This window comes from Chiloscyllium plagiosum, chromosome 28 (assembly GCF_004010195.1).
Source record: "Chiloscyllium plagiosum isolate BGI_BamShark_2017 chromosome 28, ASM401019v2, whole genome shotgun sequence".
NCBI classification, from domain to species: Eukaryota; Metazoa; Chordata; class Chondrichthyes; order Orectolobiformes; family Hemiscylliidae; genus Chiloscyllium; species Chiloscyllium plagiosum.
Genome location: NC_057737.1, coordinates 2412033 through 2437183, shown reverse-complemented (window position 1 = coordinate 2437183; position 25151 = coordinate 2412033). Strand labels below are relative to the sequence as shown.

The 25151-nt window shown below is 45.2% G+C and overlaps 1 protein-coding gene across 1 annotated transcript in view; it reads right to left on the bottom strand.

Moving 5' to 3' along the window:
* pigs (phosphatidylinositol glycan anchor biosynthesis, class S) overlaps window positions 1-14005 on the bottom strand; it is a 49428-nt gene extending 35423 nt beyond the window's left edge. The window contains exons 1-4 of the mRNA XM_043718089.1: window positions 13903-14005; window positions 7600-7739; window positions 2006-2120; window positions 848-937 (exon numbers count right to left, since the gene is read on the bottom strand). Coding sequence (XP_043574024.1) covers window positions 848-937; window positions 2006-2120; window positions 7600-7739; window positions 13903-13990 — 433 coding nt within the window. The 5' untranslated portion in view covers window positions 13991-14005. The remainder of the gene's footprint in view (window positions 1-847; window positions 938-2005; window positions 2121-7599; window positions 7740-13902) is intronic.
* Between the last annotated feature and the right edge of the window lie 11146 nt (window positions 14006-25151).

The window sequence follows — 25151 nt, the reverse complement described above, 5'->3', positions numbered from 1 at the left end:
GGCCTTTTCTCGTTGGAACGGCGTAGGATGAGGGGTGACTTGATAGAGGTTTATAAGATGATCAGAGGTATAGATAGAGTAGACAGTCAGAAACTTTTTCCCCGGGTACAACAGAGTGTTACAAGGGGACATAAATTTAAGGTGAAGGGTGGAAGGTATAGGGGGGATATCAGGGGTAGGTTCTTTACCCAGAGAGTGGTGGGGGCATGGAATGCACTGCCTGTGGGAGTGGCAGAGTCAGAATCATTGGTGACCTTTAAGCGGCAATTGGATAGGTACATGGATAGGTACTTAAGCTAGGACAAAGTTCGGCACAACATCATGGGCCGAAGGGCCTGTTCTGTGCCGTATTGTTCCATGTTCTAAGAAACCAGGGAATAAACAGCTGTATTATATAGGCAGATGGAGGGTTTCAATGCTGCAATATACTTCCCAGACCAGTGCTTGAAAGCAAGCTTGGTGAAATGAGATCAGAATGACAAAGATAATACAGACCCTGAAAGTGGGTCCTCACAATACTTTTAAGGTTTAGGATAGGCCTCACATGATGATGGACAGTTCTGGTCACAAGTTCTTAAATCTTAATCAATGTAAAACACAACATCAGCTCAGTGGGGAAAGGCTTATTGTCAGAGACACCAGTCATCTCCCGAAATCACTCCCAAAGATCTTCCAACAACTGACTGCAGCTGGCCTATCCACAGTTGTAACTCGGACTTTTAATCTTCAATTCATCCTCTCAGTATCCATGTAAACAAACAGGATTCACTTGGCATTGAGGCAAGTGCAACAGATAGAGACAGAAGTAAATTCAATATAGAAAAGGCATGCAGCAGCAATTTTTTACCTTCCACATTTTCACCCATTATTGCATCTTGTTCAATACCGGTAGCAGCTCTATATGTCTTCTCATACCTATACTTGAAGCCTGTTTTACCTGAGAGAGAAACAGTACAAGGATTTAAACTTGAAACAGAATTTGTACAAGAAGCAAAGCTGACTAGACAGTGATTTAGCAACACAATTGCCAATCTTAATGTTCAGGTTCAATTTATGCATTGATCGTAGTGACCCACAGGGAGCACTACGTTAACTATATACTAACATGTGGGAGAACAGTACAAACGGATTTTTAGCGCCAATAGTATAAAATAGAATCTCTTTACATTTATTTTGTTCATGTTTTCTCTCTAATAATCCTCAGCATTCCCAGTGAAAACAGTTGCTGACTAGTCTTAGCTTTGAGTTTACAAGTGAGTTTCAACAGAGATCACACTGCTGAGTCTGTGGCTATCACCACTTGAAGAGCAAACATGTGCACATCCTAACCAGGAATTACTGGATGGTGATATGGGGCAAAACCCTTGACAGACACCAAGATCCTGGGGGAACTGATGGCCTAGTAGTATAATCGCTACTCTATTAATCCAGAAACTCTGCTAACGTTCTGGGGACCTGGGTTCGAATCCTGCCATGACAGGCGGTGGAATTTGCATTCAATAAAAATCTGGAATTAAGAATATACTGTTCACCATGAAACCATTGTTGATTGCCAGAAAAATCCCACCTAGTTCACTAATGTCCTTCAAGGAAGGAAATCTGCCATCCTCACCTGGTCTGGCCTACAGATCTGACTCCAGATCCACATCAATGTGGTTGACTCTCCACTGTCCTCTGAAATGGACTAACAAGCCAATCAGTTCAAAGGCATCTAGAGATGGGTAATAAATGCTGGCCAGTCAGCAACACCTATGTCCCATAAGTGAATTTTAAAAATATCAACCGTTATGCTTTATTACTGTATCTTACTGTGATCAATTAACCTCAGCACAAACGAGGAAATCAAAGTTGATTATCTTCTTATTTGCACAGCACAATAATATGAAAAGGATAACATATTGGTGTGGAGACAAACATTTCTTTACTTGTTCAAACATCAGCACTATCGCAATCAGCATATAAAATGAGAAGCCACCATTTTAAGTTTACTGTTGTATTTACTCACCATCCAGCTGATTCAGTTTCTGGCTAAACTGAGTCTGTGGCAGCAGCCTTTTCTGTTGTTCTGCGGTCAATGTGCCTCTTGTGAAGACCACCTCCACTGGTACACTAATGTCAAGCTGCAAAAGAAGTCACAAGGTTCCATTAAACAAAATCTAAGGATGTGGACAACTTAACTTGATAGCCTGTAGAAAAAAGTACAATCCTCCACTTGTACAGCCCCTTTTGTAATGTAGGAAAACACTGCTGTCAATATATACACAGGAAGATCCCACAAATTGAAATCACATCAACTTTGACCAGGATGTTGGGGAGAACTCCTCCTGATCTGACTTGAATAATACTATGGTGTGTTCTACATCTACTTGAACTGATAGTGAGGCCTTGGCTTAGCATCTGATCTGAAATGTAGCCTCTTCAGATGGTGCTCCTTAAGGACTAAAACACCTTGCCACACAGAAAGGACTTTCATTACACTGCACGGAGGTTGACATCAGACAGAAGAGAGTTTAATTTTCTATCACATTACCCAGTGGCACAGCAGTTAGGAACACTAACTGCCATATTAAGTACATGCACGTATTGCATGGTTGCATCCTGACTTATGCTTAGAAAATATCAGGTTTGACCCTCTGCACTGACCATCTGTATGCTGAGGAGAATCTTTTGGAGAAGCTGGATTCAATACTTGACAGAGACAAGCTAGCACCAAGTGCCTTTGATTTGAAACTAGTTTGTAACAGACCTAAGAAGGAAGTTGACTCAGAACTCCAGAAAGTTTGTAAGCATACATGGGTCTCTCTTTCTCTGGGACTCTACAAAAAAAAACTAACTTAATCAACGACCTAGGTCCAACTTACCAAATCTTCTATTACACTACAGTCAACGAAAATGTAACAACTATGTGACAACAAACATTGCCAAAAACCGAAAGAGCTGTGAGAAAGTCAGCTTGTTCCACCCTTGTAGTTTGGACTCTTGATTCAAAGAACTTGTTCCTTTTGGTTTAAGTTTTCTACCTATGATATACCTGCACAGCTGTTTATCTTGTCTGTTCTATTTTTGAATTAATGTGTCAGTGCTTGGGTTTAAAGGGGTCTTTAGGGAATCAGCAATTTCGATTGGCTGGACAGATTGTTTGCTATGCAGACAAACGGCAACATCGTGGGTTCTACACACTGAGATACTGTGAAGGACTCTTGTTCTTAGCTTCTCTCCTCATCCAAGGTATGGTCTCCCTCATGTTTAACCACTAATTTTCTCTCTCTCTCTCTAATGAGAGAGCAGCCCTATGGTCCTCTAAAACTACGGTGACTTTATCTTTAATTTAAGTTTGAATATTACAAGTTAAAAATTTGGTTTGCCACTTATTAAAGGTTAAATTTGTTTGCAATAAATAAATTTCTATTTTTGGTTTATTGATGAAATCTTATGAGTTTCTTTTGTCCTTGACAGCAGTCAAAGTTAGGAAAAATCAATATGTGGGCTATGGCTAATTTATTCAATTTCTCTTGATAATTTAGAGCAGAGAGGAAGGAGGCTAGGGCAGTTACATGCTCTTCTTGCAGCATGTGGGAGGTCAGAGTCACCACTGACGTCCCTGCTGACTTCGCCTGCAAGAAGTGCATTCAACTCCAGTCTTCACAGACCACGTTAGGGAATGGGAGCTGGAGCTGGATGAACTTCAGATCATTCGGGAGGCTGAGGGAGTAGTAGAGAGGAGTTATAGCGAGGTAGGCACACCTAAATTAAAGGTAGCTGGGTAACCATCAGGAGGGGGGAAATGGAATATGCAGACAGTATAGGGACCCACTGTGGCCATTCCCTTCAATAATAAGTATACCATTTTGGATGCTGTTGGGGGCAACGATCTACCAGGGGAAAGCCACAGCGGCCAGGTTTCTGGCACTGAACCTGGCTCTGTGGGTCAGAAGGGAAGGGGGGGAAGAAGGGAAGTGCAATAGTGATAGGAGATTCAATGGTGAGAGGAACAAACAGAAGATTCTGTAGTCGTGAGCAAGACGCCCGGATGGTGTGTTGCCTCCTGGATGCTAGGGTCAGGGATGTCTTGGATCGAGAATACAGGATTCTTAAGGGGAAGGGAGAGCAGCCAGAGGTCGTGGTACACATCGGCATCAATGACATAGGTAGGGAAAGGGATGAGGGACCTGAAAAGAGAATATAAGGAGTTAGGTTGGAAGCTAGAAGGCAAGACGAGCAGAGTAGTGATCTCAGGAATGCTATCGGTGCCATGTGCCAGTGAGGCTAGGACTGGAGAGCGAGTGCAGATGAACACACGGATGCAGGGGCTGGTGTAGGACGGCGTTTCAGATATGTGGATCGTTGGGATACCTTCTGGGGAGGGTGGGACCTGTACAAGAACTGGAGGGGAGGTTTGCAAGAGCTTTGAGGAAGGTTTAAACTAGATTGGCGGGGGGTGGGAATATGAGCTGCAGATCAGATGATGGAGTAGGCAGTAAACAGCCAGATACAGCGTGCAGAGAGTCTGTGAGAAGGGATAGGCATTTGATAGGACAAAGGTGCAGTCAAATGTGATGGGTTGAAGTGTGTATATTTTAATGCAAGTAGAATCAGGAATAAGAGGTACTTGGAACTATGATGTTGTGGCCATAGATATCACAGAAATGGCTGTTGGATGTTCTGGGGTTCGGATGTTTCACAAGGAATTGTTAGGGTGGGGAACAGAGGTAAAAGAGGTGGAGGAGTGACATTGCTAATCAGGGATAGCATCTCAGCTGCAGAAAGGGAGATCGTCCTACAGAATCAGTATGGGTGGAAGTCAGAAACAGGAAAGGGGCAGTCACTTTATTTAGGCGTTTTCTACTGGCTCCCCAATAGCAACAGAGGCACAGAGGAGCAGATTGGGAGGCAGATTTTGGAATGGTGCAGAAATAACAGGGTCATTGTCAGGAGGGACTTTAATTTCCCTAATATTGATTGGAACGTATTTAGTTCAAATAGTTTGGATGGAGCAGTTTTTGTCAGGTGTGTCCAGAAAGGGTTCCTGATGTGATACACCCATCTATCCTTATGGGATACACCCTAGGTTACTACAGGAAGCGATGGAAAACATTGCTGTGTCTTCAGCGATGATCTTTGCGTCCTCACTATCCACTGGAGTAATGCCCAATGACTGGAGGGTGGCAAATGTTATTCCTTTCTTCAAGAAAGGGAATAGGGTTAATCTAGGGGATCATAGACCAGTCAGTCTTGCGTCAGTGGGGGGCAAAGCATTGGAGAGGATTCTGAGAGACAGGATTTATGATTATTGGAAAATCATAATTTGATGAGGGATAGTCAGCATGGCTTTGAGAGGGACAGGTCATGCCTCACAAATCTTATTGAACTCTTTGAGGATGTAACAAAACATGTTGATGAAGGTAGAGCAGTGGATGTGGTGTACATGGATTTCAGCAAGGCATTTGATAACGTTCACCATTGTAGTCTCTTTCTGAAAGTAAGGAAGCATGGTATACAGGGAAGCCTGTCTGGATACAGAATTGGCTGACCCATAGAAGACAGAAGGTGGTAGTAGATGGAAAGTATTCAGCCTGGATGAGGAAATGTTTGCCAATGATACAAAGATTGGTGGAGTTTTGGATAGTGTGGAGAGCTATTATAGGTTGCAACGAGACATTGACATGATACAGAACTGGGCTGATAAGTGGCATATGAAGTTCAACCTGGAAAAGTGTGAAGAAGTTCACTTTGGAAGGTTGAATTTGAATGCAGAATACAGGATTAAAGGCAGGATTCTTGGCAGTGTGAAAGGACAGAGTGATCTTGGGGTCCATATTCTTAGATCCCTCAAAGTTGCCACCCCAAAGATGGGGTATGGTGTGTCAGCTTTCATTAGCAGGGGATTGAGTTTAAGAACTGCAAGCTTATGCTGCAGCTTTGGTCAGCTCATTATAGGAAAGATGTGGAAGCTTTAGAGAGGGTGCAGATTTACCAGGGTGCTGCCTGGACTGGAGGGCATGTGTTATGAAGAAAGGTTAAGGGAGCAAGGGCTTTCCTTACTAGAGCGAAGAAGGATGAAAGGTGACTTGATCGAGACATCGAAGATGATGAGAGGCATAGATAGAATGGACAGAGACTTTTTCCCATGGTGGAAATGTCTACCATGAGGGGGCATAATTTTGGTAACTGGAGGAAGGTTTAGGGGAGATGTCAGAAATAGGTTCTTTACTCAGAATGCTGGGTGTGTGGAATGCACTGCCAGCAGTGATAGCAGAGTCAGGGACATTTAAGCATCTGTTGGATTGGCACATAGAATATAATCCAAGGAAGGGTATGTAGGTTGTCTGATCTTAGAGTAGGATAAAAGGCCGGCACAACATAGAGGGCTGAAGGGCTTATGCAGTACTGTAGTGTTCTCTATAAACTTTTAGTGACTGATTTGGTCATTTATATATTTGTGACAGCTTGTGGAATAATGGGACTTGATTACCATCAGGGTCATGAGAGAAAAAGTAACAAGTTGATTGCTTTCTGATGGAAGTTGTGTGTAAAGATTGAGTAAGAACAAGGTTCAGTTTGATGATGATACATCCTGAAGGCATAAATGTAGAAAGGAAAGCTCATTTTCCACAGCCCTTCCTGACTGACCTCCTTATGTTTGCACTCAATGATTCAAAGTTGCAAAGGTCAAGACAATCTTTCACATTATGCATACATGTTCCATAAACTAAAAGTATTTTCAATAATGCACACCTATGATAACAGCAGGTGTAATTGGTCTAATAATTCCAATTATAGTTGTGTAAATAATTCTGGTCACAGTGCCAGAGCCATTCTTCAAGCCAGTTCAAACACGCGCCAATCATCCTAATGGCTGCTTTCCATTCATAATCTAGATGCCAACTGGAAAAGCTACTATGAGGCAAGTGGAAATGCAACAAGCAGAGCTCACCTTTAATGTCTGCAAATAAGCACCTTCACTATCAGTTCCCAGTATTGTATAGCAAATGGGGTCACATCCAGTGCCCCAAGCACAATTCAGGCACATGCCATTAACCAGAGAAAGGTAAAAAGACATATTTCAAAAACATCTTTCGTAGCACAGAATATGACACAGTTTTAAAGTCAACTAAGTATCTTTGATATGTATCCACCAAGACCAGGTAAAGAAATCACAGGCCCCAGTGCTGCTCCTAACCAGGAGACGCCCCCATCCCCACAAAAAAGGCCCGAACATGGGGAGCTACCTCTGATATATACCTCAGGGTTCCTGGCTCAGGGTGTAGGATAATAATCTGTTTTTAAAGAGGCATCAATGAAGAGAAATATTGGCCGTGGCACCAAGAAAATCTCAGTTGCTCATCTTCAACATACTGTATGGGAATCTTATAAAGTAAAGACAAGTCCTCATCTGATAAACAGCACCTTTAACATACAGCACTCCCTGAGAGTACACCAAGTTTCTGGATTATGACTTGAACCCAGAACCTTTTGATTCAGAGACGAGGATGCTATCCGCTGAATATTGGTGGACGTTCATCAGTGCCTTGTCAGGAAACTGCACATTCACATCTTACAATATGACAAAGCCCAACGTACTGCCATTGAATCACTTACCAAGAGAATATCTAGTTCACTGATCTGACTGTAAGGCAGCGAGGCACGATATGTCTCTGTTGTCTTCCACCAAAGAGGCAGGCCAACCAATACCACAATCACAGTGATGCAGCTGGCTGAGTACTTTCCTCGGGACTTTTCTGGGGAAACAAACAGCTTGAGAGTCGCTAATCTCAGCACTTGAGTCAGAAAACATTAACTACAAAGTACCATTATTTTCCAGAGCAAGTCTTAGCAAGAATAAAAGAAAATTTGCAAACTGAAATTTCTCAACTATCCTTCAATGCTAAGGTTGAGATAATTACTGAGGATAAAATCCCTTTAGGTTTACTCCACCTGAGGATATATATGAGGCCCCATCTGCACGTCCTTGAGAATTGAACATAACGTCAGCTTTGCCCATGTTTCACAAAGCCATTTGAAATTAATACATAATCTACTGTTGTTTCAACAAAGGTACATTGCATTAATTTCTGCAGTGAGTGGGTTGTGCTATGACAGGTTCAGAAGATTAGTTCTATGCTCCAGAGTTTAGCAGAATTAGAGATGATCTGATTGAAATGAACAAAAATGCTGAGGAGCTTAACGGGATGAACAGTGAAAGATTATGTCCTTTGGCTGGAAAGTCTAGAACTAGAAGGCAGAGTCTCAGAATGAGGGTTTGATAATTAAGACTGAGATAAGTAGGAATTTCTTCATTCAGAGAGCACTGGATATTTGGAACACTCTACTTCTGACAGCAGAAGCTAGATCATTGAATATAGTCAAGAAACATGTTAATGGATTTTTGGGCTTCAGGGGAAACGCCAAGTTTGGGAACTGTGCAGGTATAAAGTTAAGGTCAAAGGTCAGTCATAATCTTATCAAATGGCTGTATTTGTGCTACAGACTACTGCTGTTCTTATTATGGGGCAGCACTGAGCAGTGAGTTGAAACTGCACACGATAATACTTGAGACTACTCTCGTGAGCAGCCAATCAGTAAAGGACAAATGCTATCCTATTGGTTAAAATATGAGCAAAGCCAACAAATCTTGTTACATCCCATAATCAGGAGCCACAATAGCTTAATCAGCTATAATAAAAGCTGCACACTGGAAATCTGAAATTAAGAAAAATTCTGAAGTCTATCAGACTTGAAATATTAACTCTATACCTCTCTCCACACATGCTGCCAGACCTGCAGAGATTCACCAGCAATTTCTTTGTTTGTGAAGAAAACTAGATATAGGTCATTCTGCTATATCATGCATTTCACCAATGCAAATTTGCTGTAACGCAATTGACAAATGGGGATTCTGTTTCTAAAGCGCAAACTTTTAAAATGTGTGTTGGCTATAGCACGACCACATCACCAACACTGTTATTTGTATTGCGCAATTATTGTGTATAGAGTAGGGTGCACAAGAACATGACCATCGCGCTATAGAAAAAATGACTGCAGGTGATAATTGGAGCTTCAAGTGGTGGCTGTGCTAAAAAAATGACATGTCATGACAGAAATTGCTGGAGAAACTCAAAAGGTCTGGCAGGATCTGCTGGAAGGAAACAGAGTTAACACTGGGTCCAGTAACTCTTCATCAGAATGGTTAGTAGCTAGGAAAAGTGGCATTTATGCTGAAGTTGAAGTTGGGGTGTTTAGGAGGTTCAGGGATGCCTTTATAGAAGTTTATAAAATTGTGAGGGATATTGTTATGAAGTTGTAGGTGCTTACTGTACCTTTAAGAGAAAAAGAATGCTGTCCTGAACTGCAAGCTTAATGAGTTGCCAGAGGAAGTGGTGGAGGCTAAAAGGCATCTAGATGGGTATATGAATCGGAGGGGTTTGGAGGGATATGGGCCAGGTGCTGGCAGGTGGGACTAGATTGGGATGAGATAGCTGGTCGGCATGGCCAGTTGGATTGAAGGGTCTGTCTCTGTGCTGTACATCTCTATGACTCTTAGGACCTGCGTTATGCCTGGATGGCAGTCCCAGAGTGGAAAATATCCAAAATTTTGCTGTGAAATGAATACCTGAGTTTTGACTGCTGTTTTGACAACAATTCAAATTTAACTAAACTGTTTAAATTATGCCCCAGGACACTAAAACCCAAACGAGTTCGGATTTACTGTTTTGCCAACAACCAATGAGATGATCTGATGTTGGGTGTATAAGAATGCCAACATTCTGCAAATTGATTAGAGAGCAACTGCCGTAGAAAGAGCGAATTGCCCATCTAACATCTTGCACTTCAAGAAATTAGGAAACATTATCTATTCATGTGAAACATACACGCAGTAAAAAGAGATGACGACCCAGGGAGATGCTCAGCCAGAAGAATGAAGACAAACAAAGACAACAACTGAGAGATTTTGAAAATTAAGTTGATGTAATTTTAATAACTCTTAAATGGAACAGCACATTGTTATAGAATTGGAAGCGGATAATAAGCAGTTAAGAATAAGTGGGGCTTAGAGTTGTTAATAGTTGTTGTTTAATGCTCACTTTTAGAGTTAAAAAATAAATTGATGTTATTTTCTTTAAATAGTGGAACCTGGGAGTTCTGTCAGTCGTAGTTTAACAGATTATGTGGCGAGGCAAGCTTTTCTGGGTTTTTGGTTTAATTAACAGAGGGTTCGCCTCCGTGACATAACAGATTGGAGGTTTATCTGGGATTTGGACAGGTTTAGACAGATCTGAACCAATTTGGGGGACGAAAGATCCAGCAGATTTAAACACTTGGTGATTAGTGTCCTAGATCTTTAAACAAAACTCAGGTATCCATTGCACAGCCAAATGTTACATATTTTCAATTTTTCAGTGCAATCTTGGATTGCTATCTAGTCATGTATATTTGTAAGCTCTCAGTTCAGAACAGCATTCTTTCTCTCTCTCTCTCTCTCTCTCTTAAAGGTACAGTACACACCTTTAAGTTCAAAACAGTACAGATAAAGTGAATGGTAAGTTCTTTGCCCTAGGGTGGGGGGATTTCAAGATTGGGGCTATATTTTTAAGTCAAGAGTGTAGTGCTGAAAAAGCACAACAGGTCAGGCAGTATCCGAGGAGCAAAAAAACCATCAATTTTCCTGCTCCTCGGATGCTGCCTGATCTGCTGTGCTTTTCCAGCTCAACACTCTCAACTCTAATCTCCAGCATCTGCAGTACTCACTTTCGCCTAGCTATATTTTTGAGAGGAGAAAGATTTTAACAAAACAGCAGGGCAATTTTTTTGACAGAGGTTCGTGTGTGGAATGAACTTCCAGAGGAAGTGGTAGATGAGGATACAGTTCTGCTGAAAAGTCATGAATAAGAAACGTTTGGAGGGATAGGAGCCAAGTGCAGGTGGGTGTTTAGTTTGGGATTATGATCAGAACAGACTGGTTGGATTGAAGGGTCTGTTTTGTGCTGTATAACTATGACTCAATGCAAGGTGAGCAGATTGGTGGAGACAGCACTGAGAGAGAATTTAAAAGGAATAGGTAAACAAGGAGATTACAGATAACAGATCAGGTAGAGGAAAAGCTGAATACGTGAGAAGAGTTAAGATTGAGAAAATGAGTGAGCTGTGCTGAATGTAATTCATGCAACCTCACAGTATGAGAACGGGTGACTCCTAAAAAGCAATTATGTCATTAACAGGGCCAGGCGTGAGGTGGGTTAAAAATACAGAAAGATTGAATCAGGCTACAAAGTTATCAAATTTGATGTTGAATCTTAGAGGCTGTTGTGGTTCTGTTCACCGAGCTGGGAATTTGTGTTGCAGTTGTTTCGTTCCCTGTCTAGGTGACATCCTCAGTGCTTGGGAGCCTCCTGTGAAGCGCTTCTGTGAACAGAACCACTACAACAAGCACCTGAGCTACAAATCTTCTCCCAAACTTAGAGGCTTCTGGTCCCCAAGCATAAAATGAGATATTGTTTCTCAAACTTGCACTAAGGCTCACTGGAACACTATAACAGGTGCGTGACAGAAGTGTTGGCAAGGAAACATGGTGGTGTGCTGAAGTGGCAGGCAACTGGAAACTCACGTCATTTTTGCAGATAGATAGCCGCTCTGCAAAGCAGTCACCCAGTCTGCATTGCATCTTCTCAACATTTTGAACAGTGAAAACAGCAATTAGATTTAATGAAGTACAGATAAATAGCTGCTTCACCTGGAAGGTATGCCCTGGGCCTTGGATTGTGAGGAGGGAGGAGGTAAACAGACAAACAATTGTATGGGAAGATGCTATGGGAATGGAGGAGTATACTAGAGTGCCTCAGAAGGAATGATTCCTGCAAAATAGAGGAAAGGGGAATGTATCTGGTTGTGGCATCTTGTTGAAGGTGACATAAATGGAGGCTTACAGTCCTTTTAGATGCATATATGGTTAGATGGTAAGTGAGCACCAGGGAGCCTGATCATTATTGTTGGAAGGAAGGGAAAGCAGACATTTGGGAGATAGGTCAAAGAGGGCTAAGTGCCCTATCGACCATTGTGGCAGTGTATACACAATTAAAGAAAAGGATAGGCATTTCTGAGGCCGTCCCAACAGAAGGTGGCATCATTAGAACAGATGTGACAAGACTGAGAAACTGAGAGAATGGGGACGACATCCTTACAGGAAGCTGGATGTGAGGATGTACAGATGTATAGGGGAAGGTGATGACATAGTGGCATTATCATTAGACTGTTGATGCAGAAACCCAGGAATAATGTTATAGGAACCAGAGTTGGAAACCCACCAAGGCAGATGGTGGTCATAGAGATGTACAGCATGGAAACAGACCCTTCGGTCCAACTTTCTATGCCGACCAGATATCCCAACCTAATCTTGTCCCACTTGCCAGCACCCGGCCCATATCCCTCCAAACCCTTCCTATTCATGTACTCATCCAAATGCCTTTTAGATGTTGCAATTGTACTAGCCTCCAACACTTCCTCTGGTACCTCATTCATACCCGTACCACCCTGTGTGTGAAAAAGTTACCCCATAGGTTTCTTTTATAGCTTACCCTCTCACCCTAAACCTATGCCCTCTAGTTCTAGACTCCCCAACCCCAGGGAAAAGACTTTGTCTATTTATCCTATCCATGCCCCTCATGATTTTATAAACCTCGATAAGGTCACCCCTCAGCCTCTGACATGCCAGGGAAAACATCCCCAGCCTATTCAGCCCCTCCATATAGCTCAAATCCTCCAACCCTGGCAACGACCTTGTAAACCTTTCTGAACCCTTTCAAGTTTCACATTATCCTTCTGGTAGGAAAGAGACCAGAACTGCATGCAATATTCCAAAAGGAGCCTAACCAATGTCCTGTACAGCTACAGCATGACCTCCCAACTTCTATACTCAGTACCCTGACCAATAAAGGAAAGCATACCAAACATCTCCATCATTTGAATTCAATAAAAGTTTGGAATTAAGAGTCTGATGCTGTCCATTGTTGCTTGATGGGGAAAAACCCAAATGGTTCACTAACTTCCTTTAGGGATGGAAACTACAATCCTTATCTGGCCTATATGTGACTACTGGCCCACTGCAATGTGGTTGACTATTAACTGCTGTCAGCACAATTAGGGATGAGCCAGAAATGCTGGCCTAGCCAGCAACACCCTCATTCTCATAACTTTTCTTATTCTGTGGGAGAAATGGACAAAGTTAAAAATCACACAGCACCAGTTTATAGTCCAACAGGTTTATTTGGAAGCATGAGCTTTCAGAGCACCTCTCCTTCTTTGTGTGATTTTTAATCCAGAAATGGAAACAGAGATGGACCGTGTGAAGGGAGAAATCGAAAGGAAAATTGATACATTTTTCCAATTCCAAATGAGAGGAAAGCAGCACTAACAATATCATCAATACTGGAGAAAGGGCTGTGGAGGGTCCCAAGTAGGATTTGAACAAGGTATGTTCCATGTCATGACAGGACCTGGGGCGTGGAGTGGAGAGGGCAATAAGGTGTTCCTGCTCTAAGAAAAATAAATTCGATGTTGAATCCTGAGGACTTTAAAGGTCCTCAAGAGCAGATAGGATGTTATTACTCATGGAGGATGTGAAACAGGAGAGAAGAGCTGATAGCACTGGATAAAGGTTCACTGAAGACACTGGACGCGGTTGGGGATCTCCTCACCCGTCATTCGCTTCAGATATTGCTGCGGTTAGTCCTGATGGAAAATGGTCACATTACACAAACAGAAAGATGCCCGCGCCTGAGCTTTGGTTAATAACAGGATAGGAGAAAGTGAGGACTGCAGATGATGAAGATGTGTTGCTGGAAAAGGATACGCGTGATTGGGGGGGATAAAACAATGCCCAGCTCCCATTCCACACACACCGTCTCGCACCTTCTGCCGCTGCTGTCATTGCCACCACCGTCGCCATCTTGCCTCGAGCTCCCCTGACAACGGAAGTACTGTCTGAGTGACAGGACATCCACCAATGGAACGCATCGTGACGGACCTGCTCATCCACCAGGCGTCGGGTGAGTAGGCGGAATGAGTGACAGCTTCCGGAGGTCAGGGCGCGAGCGCTCAGCGTCGGTTGGCGGCAACATCCGGGCCTCTCCCTTCAAATTTCCCGCGTCGTGGTGGCCGACGCACGTGCTGGTCGTTGTCCTGAGGAAGAAAAAGTGCTTTGAAAGCTGGTGCTTCCAAATGAACCTGTTGGATTATAACCGTGTGCTGTCTGAATTTTAACTTTGTCCACCTCAGTCCAACACCGACTCCTCCAAATCGTGGCTTCACCAGAATAGTGGTACAGGTATTGAGCCATGCATTGTAAATCAGCCATCCAGCCAACTCCGCTAACCGTTCCCCTGTGCAAAATATCAGGGTGGTCGGTATTCATAAAAATATTTTGATATCTGTACAGTTGGTGATACCATTTGTATGTACTAATTGCATGCCTTTACATACAGAGATCAGACTGAATTATTTGTATATACAAGTCTGTATGTTAACCATCCAGGTGTTTAACTGAGGCGTCAGTGGAGCCCAATTACTGAGTGGGCCCCTGTTCTTCTTTGGCAGCAGACCTTACGCGGTGGTCTTTCCCCACCGTGCCTTGGCGGCAGCTGCCCCAAGCTTCAGCACGTGGTCCTGGACCTTGGAATGTGCCAGTCTGCAACACTCAGTCGGGGTCAACTCCTTCAGCTGGAAGACCAACAGGTTTCTCTCAGCCCACCTTTCTCTTGCCTCCTGAACACCTTTGAGGATGAAGAGCCTCTTGATGTTCCCTTTAACCGTTTCCCACCAGTCCGCTGGAGAGTCAGAGATGGGCTTCACAGTTGGCCAACCTGCATAATCCCTTTTGAGCTGCTCAATGTTTCGTTGGGTCAACAACTTGGTGTTTAGCTTCCACGTTCTCTTACCAGCCCGTTGCTCGTCCTGTAGGTGGCAGTCGGCCAGTAGGAGACAGTGGTCAGAAAAGAACACCGACTTGACATTGGTGGACCTGACCAAGAACATTTGGGACACAAACAGGTAATCGATCCTTGAGTGGATAGACTCGTCTGCCCGTGACTAGGTGTATCTACGCTGTGCACAGACTGCGGGCGTGCTGAAGATGTTGTGCACCTTGGCATCTTTGACCATTTCCATCAGGACTCTGGACATGGCATCCAGTTTGCTGTCCCTCCTGCCGGATTGTCCATCAGTATCAATGATGCTGTTGACGTCTCCGGCCAGAATGACCAGCCTGGGCGTGGCCAGCAATAGTGGAAGTTGCTGCAGGACGGCTGACCGTTCACTCTTACCTGCTGGGACGGACACATTAATCAGTCTCAGGAGAGCATTTCTGTATATGACGCCAGTGACGACGAGGCGCGCGCCCACCATCTCCTTAACCTCTGAGATGGTGAAGTTGCCTCCTCGCAGCAGGATACCCAGGTCGGTGGAGCGGTTATCATTGCCCCCTGACCAAACTGACGGCCCATGGGCCCACAAGCTTGATCATCTCCTGTAACTGCTGAGGTGCGGTATCCCATACTCCTGCAGAAACAGGACATAAGCTCATCAGCTTTAACTTTGGCTAGGAAGGCCAATGTAAAAATACATTGCATAGAAGATTTAAATTTTTTTTCTTTTCTTTTATTTAACCCCCACACTACCGCCTAACTGCAGTAGTGCTTATTTTTTTCCCCAGCACCCATGGTGTGTGTGTGCAGGTGTGAGACACAGTGAGATACACAAGGTGTACGAATCTTTATTCAATTTCCACCACCAGGAAGATAGGAAAACACCCGAGTGGCCAGTGACAAGCAGTGCCCTTCACAAAAAAGGCAATGCTGTGTGATCAAATAGTGAAGGGGAGGGTAGGGACTAAATCAAGATAGAGTCGGAGGGGGAAATAATGCACTCCACTCCCTGCGGCACCCACCTCTCCCTGAACAACTCCAGGGTGTTGGTGGACACCGCGTGCTCCTTCTCCAAGGACACCCGGGCCCTAACATAACCGCGGAAGAGGGGCAGGCAGTCGACCCTAACTACCCCCTCCACGGCCCGCTGCCTGGACCTGTTGATGGCCAGTTTGGCCAGGCCCAGGAGCAGACCCACAAGGAGGTCTTCAGACCTGCCCTCCCTGCTCCGTACTGGGTGCCCGAAGATCAGGACCGTGGGACTGAAGTGCAACCAAAAGCAGAGGAGGAGGTTTTTGAGAAAATCAAAAAGGGAGTGCAAACTCCCACACCCAATATATACGTGGTCCACGGACCCCACAGCGCCACAGAAGAAGCAGTTGGGCTGGGAGTCCGTGAACCACCGCAATCTGCGGTTGCAGGGGACCGCTGCGTGCAGCACCCTCCAACCCAGATCCCCGAGAGAAAGGGGGAGGACTCCCGCGTAGAGAGCCCTCCACTGGGGATCCCCACCGCCCGGTGGCAAATGGGCACGCCAAGGCGTGTCCGGGCGGTGGATGAGGGAGAAGAGGTGGACGTTGTGCAGCAGCAGTCTATACAGGGTCTGCCTTTTTACCCCCTGAAAGGGAACAAAATTAAAATTCTGGAGGCGGCTCAGGTTGTGGGGCACGGGCTCCCGCGGGAAGTACAGGACCTTGGGGCCAATGTGAAATTCCGTCCGGGCTGGGGTGAGCGTGGACGGGATCCCACCGCACACCTGAGCATCCTCCAACTGGTGCACTACGTCAGGTCCGAGCACTGCCGTTTTAAGGCGTCGGATGGCGGTGGCCACATACCAGACGTCTACCGCTGCTCTGCTCGCTATGTCCTGCGGCAGCGTCCAGCCCAGGCCCCCGGCACCCAGCACATCCCCGACCCTGGTTGCCCTCGCCGCCACGGCCCACCCCTCCGACAGCCACTCGAACCTGCAAGTATGGAGGTGCGGATTCCTGAGCAACGGCTCCCTGACGACAGCCGCTACTCCTGCCGGAGTGTAGGCGCGACATGATTCAACCATGTTCCAGACAGTGATCAGGTCCTGGTAAAAGACAGGCAGCGTCTTGAGGGCGACCTCCAAACCGTCACGGTCGACGAACAGGAGCTGCGTGTCGTAGTTGAGGTTAAGCACCTGGCGGAAAAAATGTCGCCAGGGCGTACCATCTAGGAGGAGGCTCGACGTAAAGGTATCGCTGCAAAGTCTGAAGGCGGAACGTCATGAGCTGGTTGGAAGATTTAATGCTACGCACGTTAAATACTGGCAATTGTAACCCTAATTTTACAGTGTATAAAGTTACCAATGTCCATTTGCTAATGGTCCTGTCTCTGGAGCTGCTGTCTGCATCCCCGTGGTGAAGGCAAACTGTTGGACCCTAGCAGGGCTGAAGTAGCTGTCCGGCTCTTTGGTGGGATCATTTTTCTGCTCTGGTGTCATCAGGCTGGGACCAGGGTCCGCACAATCCAGTTCAGCATCTGACAGTGGGGCTGCCAGAAGTTCGCTGCTCCCAGTTACCTGGAGCTGTGGGGCAGTGTGTACCTCCTGGTTCTCAACTGGTGGGGATTGGGCTTTACCAGTCACCTCAGAGGGTTTGTGGTTTTCCGGTTGGGGGGGTGCTGTCCTCCTTTCTCCCCGCAGCGTTCTGCCTCTTTTAGTGACGACCCTCCTTGCACCTGTCCTCAACCATCTGAAGAGCTGCCCATATCCTTCTTGTGCAGCTGCCGTTTCCCCCTTTGCTGTGAGGCTTTTGGGATCTGGCAGGTTTTCCTTTTCCTGTTTTTATTTTACAGGCATCCACTGCCCTGCCTCCTAGGTTCTCTCCTCCTCCATTGCCTCAGTCTGTCTTGTTTGGAGCTTGGGTTGACTGCTGTACCTCTCCGCTGGCTGCCGCCTGCTCCGCTCCAGCTTGTCCTTCTTTCTGTATGCCACCAGACTCCGTTCCTCTGCTGTCAGGTTGGACCTTGCTGGCTTTTTGCGGTCCCCGGCTCACCTTGCCACCTCCGGCCATCTGTGCGTAAGTGGCTGCCGAAGCCAACATGAAGATCCTCCAAGAGCAGGTCAGCATAACCAAAAGATCCTCCAATGTCTAATCACGATCCAGTGACGATCTCAATTAGCTCTGATGACTTGCAACTCGACACCTGTTCTGATCAGAACACACAGTTGATCTTAGCCAAAAGGCTCATTTTTTTAAATTTCAAAAATATACTTTATTCACAAAAATATTTTGATATCTGTACAGTTGGTGATGCCATTCATATGTATACATTGCATGCCTTTACATACAGAGATCAGACTGAATCATTTGTATATACAAGTCTGTATGTTAACCATCCAGAAGGCATCAGCGGAGCCCAATTACTGCGTGGGCCCCTGTTCTTCTTTGGCAGGCAGACCGTATGCGGTGGTCTTTCCCTACCACGCCTTGGCAGCAGCTGCCCCAAGATTCAGCGCGTCCCTCAGCACATAGTCCCGGACCTTGGAATGTGCCAGTCCGCAACACTCAGTCGGGGTCAACTCCCTCAGCTGGAAGACCATCAGGTTTCGGGCAGACCAAAGAGTGTCTTTCACCGAGTTGATGATCCTCCAGGCATAGTTGATGTTCGTCTCAGTGTGCGTCCCGGGGAACAGACCGTAGAGCACGGAGTCCCATGTCACGGAGCTGCTCGGGATGAACCTCGACAAGCACCACTGCATTCCTCTCCAGACTTCCTTTGCATAGGTACGTTCCGGAAGGAGGTGTGTGACAGTCTTGTCCGCTCCACAGCCACTTCGAAGGCAGCGTGCGGTGGGGCAGAGAGTCCAGGCGTGCATGAAGGATCTTACCGGCAGAGCCCTTCTCACCACCAACCAAGCCATGTCTTGTTTGAAAGTTCTGGCGATGAGGCATTCTGCCAAATGACTTTGACACTCTGCCCAGGGAACTGTTCAACAGGATCCATCCTCCTTTTCCTGAAGGGTCTCAAGGACACTACGTGCTGACCACTTCCTGATCAAAGGTGTTTTTCTTCATAAATTTTCCACGAAGGATAGGTGATGCGGAATGGTCCAACTACTTGGAGGGTTCCACGGCAGCAAGGACAGGCCCATCCTTCGCAACACCGGGGACAGGTAGAACCTCAGTACGTAGTGACACTTGGTACCAGGGATCTACACACAGCTTGATGCAGTCACACTCAAAGATGGCCATCAGGGTGAGAGTAGCATTGGGTGTGTTTTTCTTCCCCCGTTGCCCAGATATTTATACATCATGTTCCTTCGGACCCAGTCTATCTTTGATCTCCACACAAAGTGGAAGATGGCCCAGGTGACTGCGGCCGCACAGGTTCTGGGAATAGGCCAGACTTGTGCTACGTATAACAACAATGGGTGTGCCTCACACCTGATGACCAGGTTTTTTTCCTCGCAATGGAGAGCAACCATTGCTCCCATCTGCCCAGTTTCTGCCTCACTTTACTGATACGCTCCTCCCAAGACTTGGCGCACGCTGTAGCCCCTCTGAACCAAATAGCCAGCACCTTCAAGTGGTCAGTCCTGACAGTGAAGGGGATCGAGGATTGGTCGGCCCAGTTCCCAAAGAGTATGACCTCGCTCTTGCTTCAGTTTATCTTAGCCGCTGAGGCCCGTTCGAGCTGGTCACAGATGCACATGAGTCTATGCATGGACAGTGCATCCGAGCAGAAAATGGTGACGTCATGCATGTTCAGGGAGGCCTTAACCTGTCGGTCCCTGCTGCCAGAAATAGTCACCCCTCTCCGGTTCGCATCCTTTCTGATGGACTCAGCAAATGGCTCTATGCAACACACAAACAAGGCAGGAGAGAGAGGGCAACCCTGTCTGACTCCAGATCTGACTGGGAAGCTGTCTGATTCCCACCCATTGATAGAGACTGCACTGACAACGTTGGTGTAGAGCAGTCAGATCCAATTGCATATTTCTTCCCCGAAGCCCATTTTGGAGAGAACATCTCTCATGTAAGTGTGTGATATCCCATCAAAGGCTTTCTCCTGGTCCAGGCTGATGAGGCAGGTGTTCACCTCCCTGTCCTGCCCGTAGGCAATTGTATCCCTGTCAGATCTTCCTGCCCAGTACAGCACAGGTTTGGTCAGGGTGAATCACCGATCCCAGAGCATACCTGACCCGGTTGGCGATGACCTTTGACAGGATTTTGTAATCTAGATTTAACAGTAAGATCTTAGCCAAAAGGCTAGATAGTCCAACTGGGACTGCATAATTCTGAATCTATTTCTGGGGAGCGAAGCCAGAAAGGTAGTGGTGATGATGGTGTGTGAACATTTTAGTGATAGTGACCACAACACAGTATGATTTGGGTTTGTTATAGAAAAGAAAAAAATTGTGTTCTACTAAAGAAAAAGATTTTGCATTGGGGAAAAGCAGGATCTGGTCAAAATAGACTGGGAACAGTTACATGGGCAACGCTGTTAATGCTGCTGCCTCGCTGCACTAGGGACCTGGGATCAATTCCAGGCTCCGGTGGCTGTGTGGAGTTTGCACATTTTGAAATCATAGGGCCATAACAGCACAGAAACAGACCCTTCAGTCAATGCTGAATGTAATCCTGAACTAAACTAGTCCCAACTGCCTGTTCCTGGCACATAATGCTCCAAGCCTTTCCTATTCACTACTTATCCAAATATCTTTTAAATCGACCATCTCCTGTAAAGAAAATTTCATGTACTTGATTAAATTTTATTTACCTCTCAAAAATGAGAAAAATTTCTAAACTGTGTGCCCTATTCTTTTCATATATCACTTGCTTAAAATTAGTTAAAAGATACATAACACCAGGTTATAGTCCAACAGATTTATTTGGAAGTACAAGCTTTCAGAGCGCTACTCCTTCATCAAGTAGCCAGATCATAGGACACAGAATTTATAGTAAAGAACAAAATGTCATGACTTAACAGCAATCTAGGTTTGTTCAACACATCACATCAGTAATATGACACTTTATAGTAAAAGATCAAATTCTGTGTCCTGTAATCCTACCCCACTAGCTACCTAAAGAAGGAGCAGTGCTCCAAAAGCTTGTACTTCCAAATAAACCTGCAGACTATAACATGGTGTTGTGTGATTTTTAACTTTGTCTACCCCGGCTCCTCCACGTCATTGCTTGAAATGAATATTCTTTCCGATAACTATTAACAGCAAAAAACAATCTCCTTAATTTTTTTCAGTAACCAACTCAAGGCCCACAGATAAATAATTAGCAAGCTGACTTGAAAATGCATCCCTTTACTGTCTCTTCGGGATATCATTCTGACGTTCCCCCAGGTAGTGGGTCAACACTCAACCTGTTGATAAATGAGCCACAATGTCACCCTCCTTTTGAGATGAGGACATCTGCTGTTCATAGTGATCAATGGAGCCATCTTGGTTAATGGGCCTGTGGGAAGACATGTGGTCCACACTGGCTGAGTTTGGAGACTGTCTTAGTTTTGAGTATGATTGTACTGACTGACTGTTTTAAGGCTCCTGTGGTCAGGCCACTGCAAAACACTAGCCTCATTTCATGGAGTAGTCTAAGTTTCGAAACAGGGTATAGAACATAGAACAGTAAAGCACAGGAATGGGCCCTTCAATCATGTTGTGTTGAACATGATGCCAAATGAAACTAATCTCTTCTGCTTGCCTTCATCCATATCCCTCCATTCCTTGCATATGTCATGTGTATATCTAAAAGTCCCTTAAATGCCCTTATCGTATCTATCTCCATCACCACCCCCAGCAGTGCATTCCAATCTCCTGCCACACTCTGTATAAAAAAAACCTGCCCCTCGCATCTCATTAGAACTTTCTCCTCTCACCTTAAGTATATGTCCCCTAGTATTAGACATTCCAATTCTGGGAAAAATATTCTGACTGTCAACCCTATCTGCATTTCATAATTTTATAAACTTCCATCAAGTCTCCCTTCAGCCTCTGTTGCTCCATAAAGCAACCTAAGTTTTTCTAGTCATAATTTGGAGATGCCGGTGTTGGACTGGGGTGTACAAAGTTAAAAATTACACAACACCAGGTTATAGTCCAACAACCACCTAATGAAGGAGCGCCGCTCCGAAAGCTAGTGTGCTTCCAATTAAACCTGTTGGACTATAACCTGGTGTTGTGTGATTTTTTTAAAGTTTTTCTAGCCTCTCCTTATAGCTCATACCCTCTAATCCAGGCAGGATCCTGGTAAACATCTTCTGCACCGTGTGCTTCCAATTAAACCTGTTGGACTATAACCTGGTGTTGTGTGATTTTTTTAAGTTTTTCTAGCCTCTCCTTATAGCTCATACCCTCTAATCCAGGCAGGATCCTGGTAAACATCTTCTGCACCCTCTCCAAAGCCCCACATTCTTCCTGTAATTTAGCAACCAGAATTGAACGCAATAATCTAAGTGTGGCCTAACCAAAATCTTACAAATCTGCAACATGATATCCTAATTCTTATACTCAGTTCTCCAACCAATAAAGGCCAGCATGCCATACATCTCCCTTACCACCCTGTCCATTTGCGTCACCATATTCAGGGAGCTATGGACTTGAACCCTAAGATACTTCTGTCCATCAATGCTATTCAGAGTTATGCCATTAACTGTATACTTTTCCTTAACATTTGATCTTCCAAAGTATAGCACCTCACACTTACCCTGATTAAACTCCATCTGTCATTTTCTCTGCCCATATGGACAACTGATCTATATCCCACTGCTTCCTTTGACAACCTTCTACACTATCCACAACTCAAACTGATCTTTGTATCATCTGTAAACTCACTAACCCATCCATCTACATTTTCATCTAAACCATATATATATATATATATATATATATATCACTAACAGCAGAGGTCCCAGTACAGATCCCTGGGGAACACCACTTCTCACGGAATTCTAACCTGAAAAACACCCTTCCACCGTTGCCCTCTGTCTTCTATGGGCAAGCCAATCCTGAATCCACGAGGCCAAGTCACTGTTGATCCCACGCATTTTAATCTTCTGGATGAGCCTATGATGACAGAGCTTGTCGAAATACTTACTAAAATCCATGTAAACAACATGCACCGCTCTACCCTCATTGATCATCTTCGTCACCTCCTTGAAAAATTCCATCAAGTCAGTAAGACATGACCTGCCCTGCCACAATACTATGCTGATGCTCCCTAATTAGGCCATGCTTTTCCAAATGTGTTTAAATCCTATTTCTAAGAATTCTCTCTGATAGCTTCCCAACCACCAATGTGAGACTCACTGGTCTATGGTTTCCTGGATTATCCCTATTTCCCTTCTTGAATAGAGGAACAGGGACCTCTCCAGTGGCTAGAGGATGCAAAGATCTTGGTCAAGGGCCCAGTAATCTCCTGTTTTGCCTCTCTCAAGAACCTGGGGGTAGGCATCATGAGCTCTGGGAACTTATACACTTGTATGCTCTTCTTTCTTGATTTCAAAATGCCTTAGTATATCAGCGTGCACATTCTCCCCGCGTCTGCAAGGATTTCCTCCGGCTGTTCTGGTTTCCTCTCAGTTCAAAGATGTTCAGGTTAAGCGGAATTGCCATGCTAAATTGCCCCATAATGTCTAGAGATGTGCAAATTAAGTGGGTTAGCCATGGGAAATGCCTTGATATCAAAATGAGGTGGTTCTGGCTGGGATCCTCTTCAGAGGGTTGATATAGGCTTGATGGTCTGACACTCTAGGGATCTTATGATTCTATGAGAAGTATTCAAAAAGGTATGGGGATGGGGTGGATTGCAGGACCAATCTGTTCCCTTTAGGGTGAATCTTGTAGCAACAAGGCTAGAAAACTATGAAAGAAAGGCTTTTAGCAAGTATAAAGGGAACAAATCTGTTGCAGCTCAGACATAGAAATCATAGAATCCCTACAGTGTGGGAGCTGGTCATTAGGCCTATTGAATCCGCACCAACCCTTGGAAGAGCACCCATCCCATCCTGATTACTTTGCATCTCTTGAGGCTAATCCACCTAGCCTGTGCATCCCTGCACACTGCAGGGCAATTTGGCATGGTCAATCTACTAACCTGCATATCTTTGGACGGTGGGCGGGAAAATCAGCTCTTGAGGAAACCCACGCAGACACTGGGAGAATGTGTAAACGCCACAGATAGTTGACTGAGGGTAGAATTGAACCTGGGTCCCTGGTACTGTGAGGCAGCAATACTACTGAGCCACCGTGCCATATAAAAAATGGAGTATAAAAAGTGAAGGGACACTGAAGAAAGTAATGAGAACAGAGGGGGAGCATGAAAAAAAAGCTGGTGGTTTCTCCCTGGTAGACAAGCAGGAGGCTGGAAGAACACAGCAAGCTAGGCAGTATCAGGAAGTGGAGAAGTCAAAGTTTCAGGTGTAACCCTTCTTTAGGACAGAAGTCTTGGGTCCTGAAGTAGGGTTACACCCAAAACGTTGACTTCTCCACCTCCTGATGCTGCCTAGCTTCCTGTGTTCTTCCAGCCTTCTGCTTGTTTACCTTGGATTCCAGCATCTGCAGTCTTTTTGTCTCTAGGTGATTTCTGCTTGGCACAGGGACACTGGACAATTACTGTGATTCTCCAGCACTCTTTTTGTTTTAGATTTCCTGTACTCAGTTTTTGTGTTGTGATTTTTATTTAGATACAGATTTTGGGAAGAAGTACTGTGAGGTTCTCAAGTAGAGTAATACTGGGTGGCACAGTGGTTACCACTGCTGCCTCACAGCGCCAGAGACCCGGGTTCAATTCCCGCATCAGGCGACTGACTGTGTGGAGTTTGCCCGTTCTCCCCGTGTCTGCGTGGGTTACCCCCGCGTGCTCCGGTTTCCTCCCACAGTCCAAAGATGTGCAGGTCAGGTGAATTGGCTATGCTAAATTGCCCGTACTGTTAGGTAAGGGATAAATTTAGGGGCATGGGTGGGTTACGCTTCGGCGGGTCGGTGTGGACTTGTTGGGCCGAAGGGCCTGTTTCCACACTGTAATGCAATCTAATCTAATACACAGAATGGGAAAGTAGTGGAGGATTTGGCAGGTTTAAAAGTGGACAAATCCCTAGGTCCCAGTTGTACCGCAGGCTGCTGGCGAACACACTGAAGCAAAACACAGAAACTCTGACCCAAATTTTAATTCCTCTCTGGCCATATGAGTGGTACCAGGGAATTGGTGAACACCTTTCCAGCTTTCAAGAATGATGGTAGAAATTAACCAAGGAATT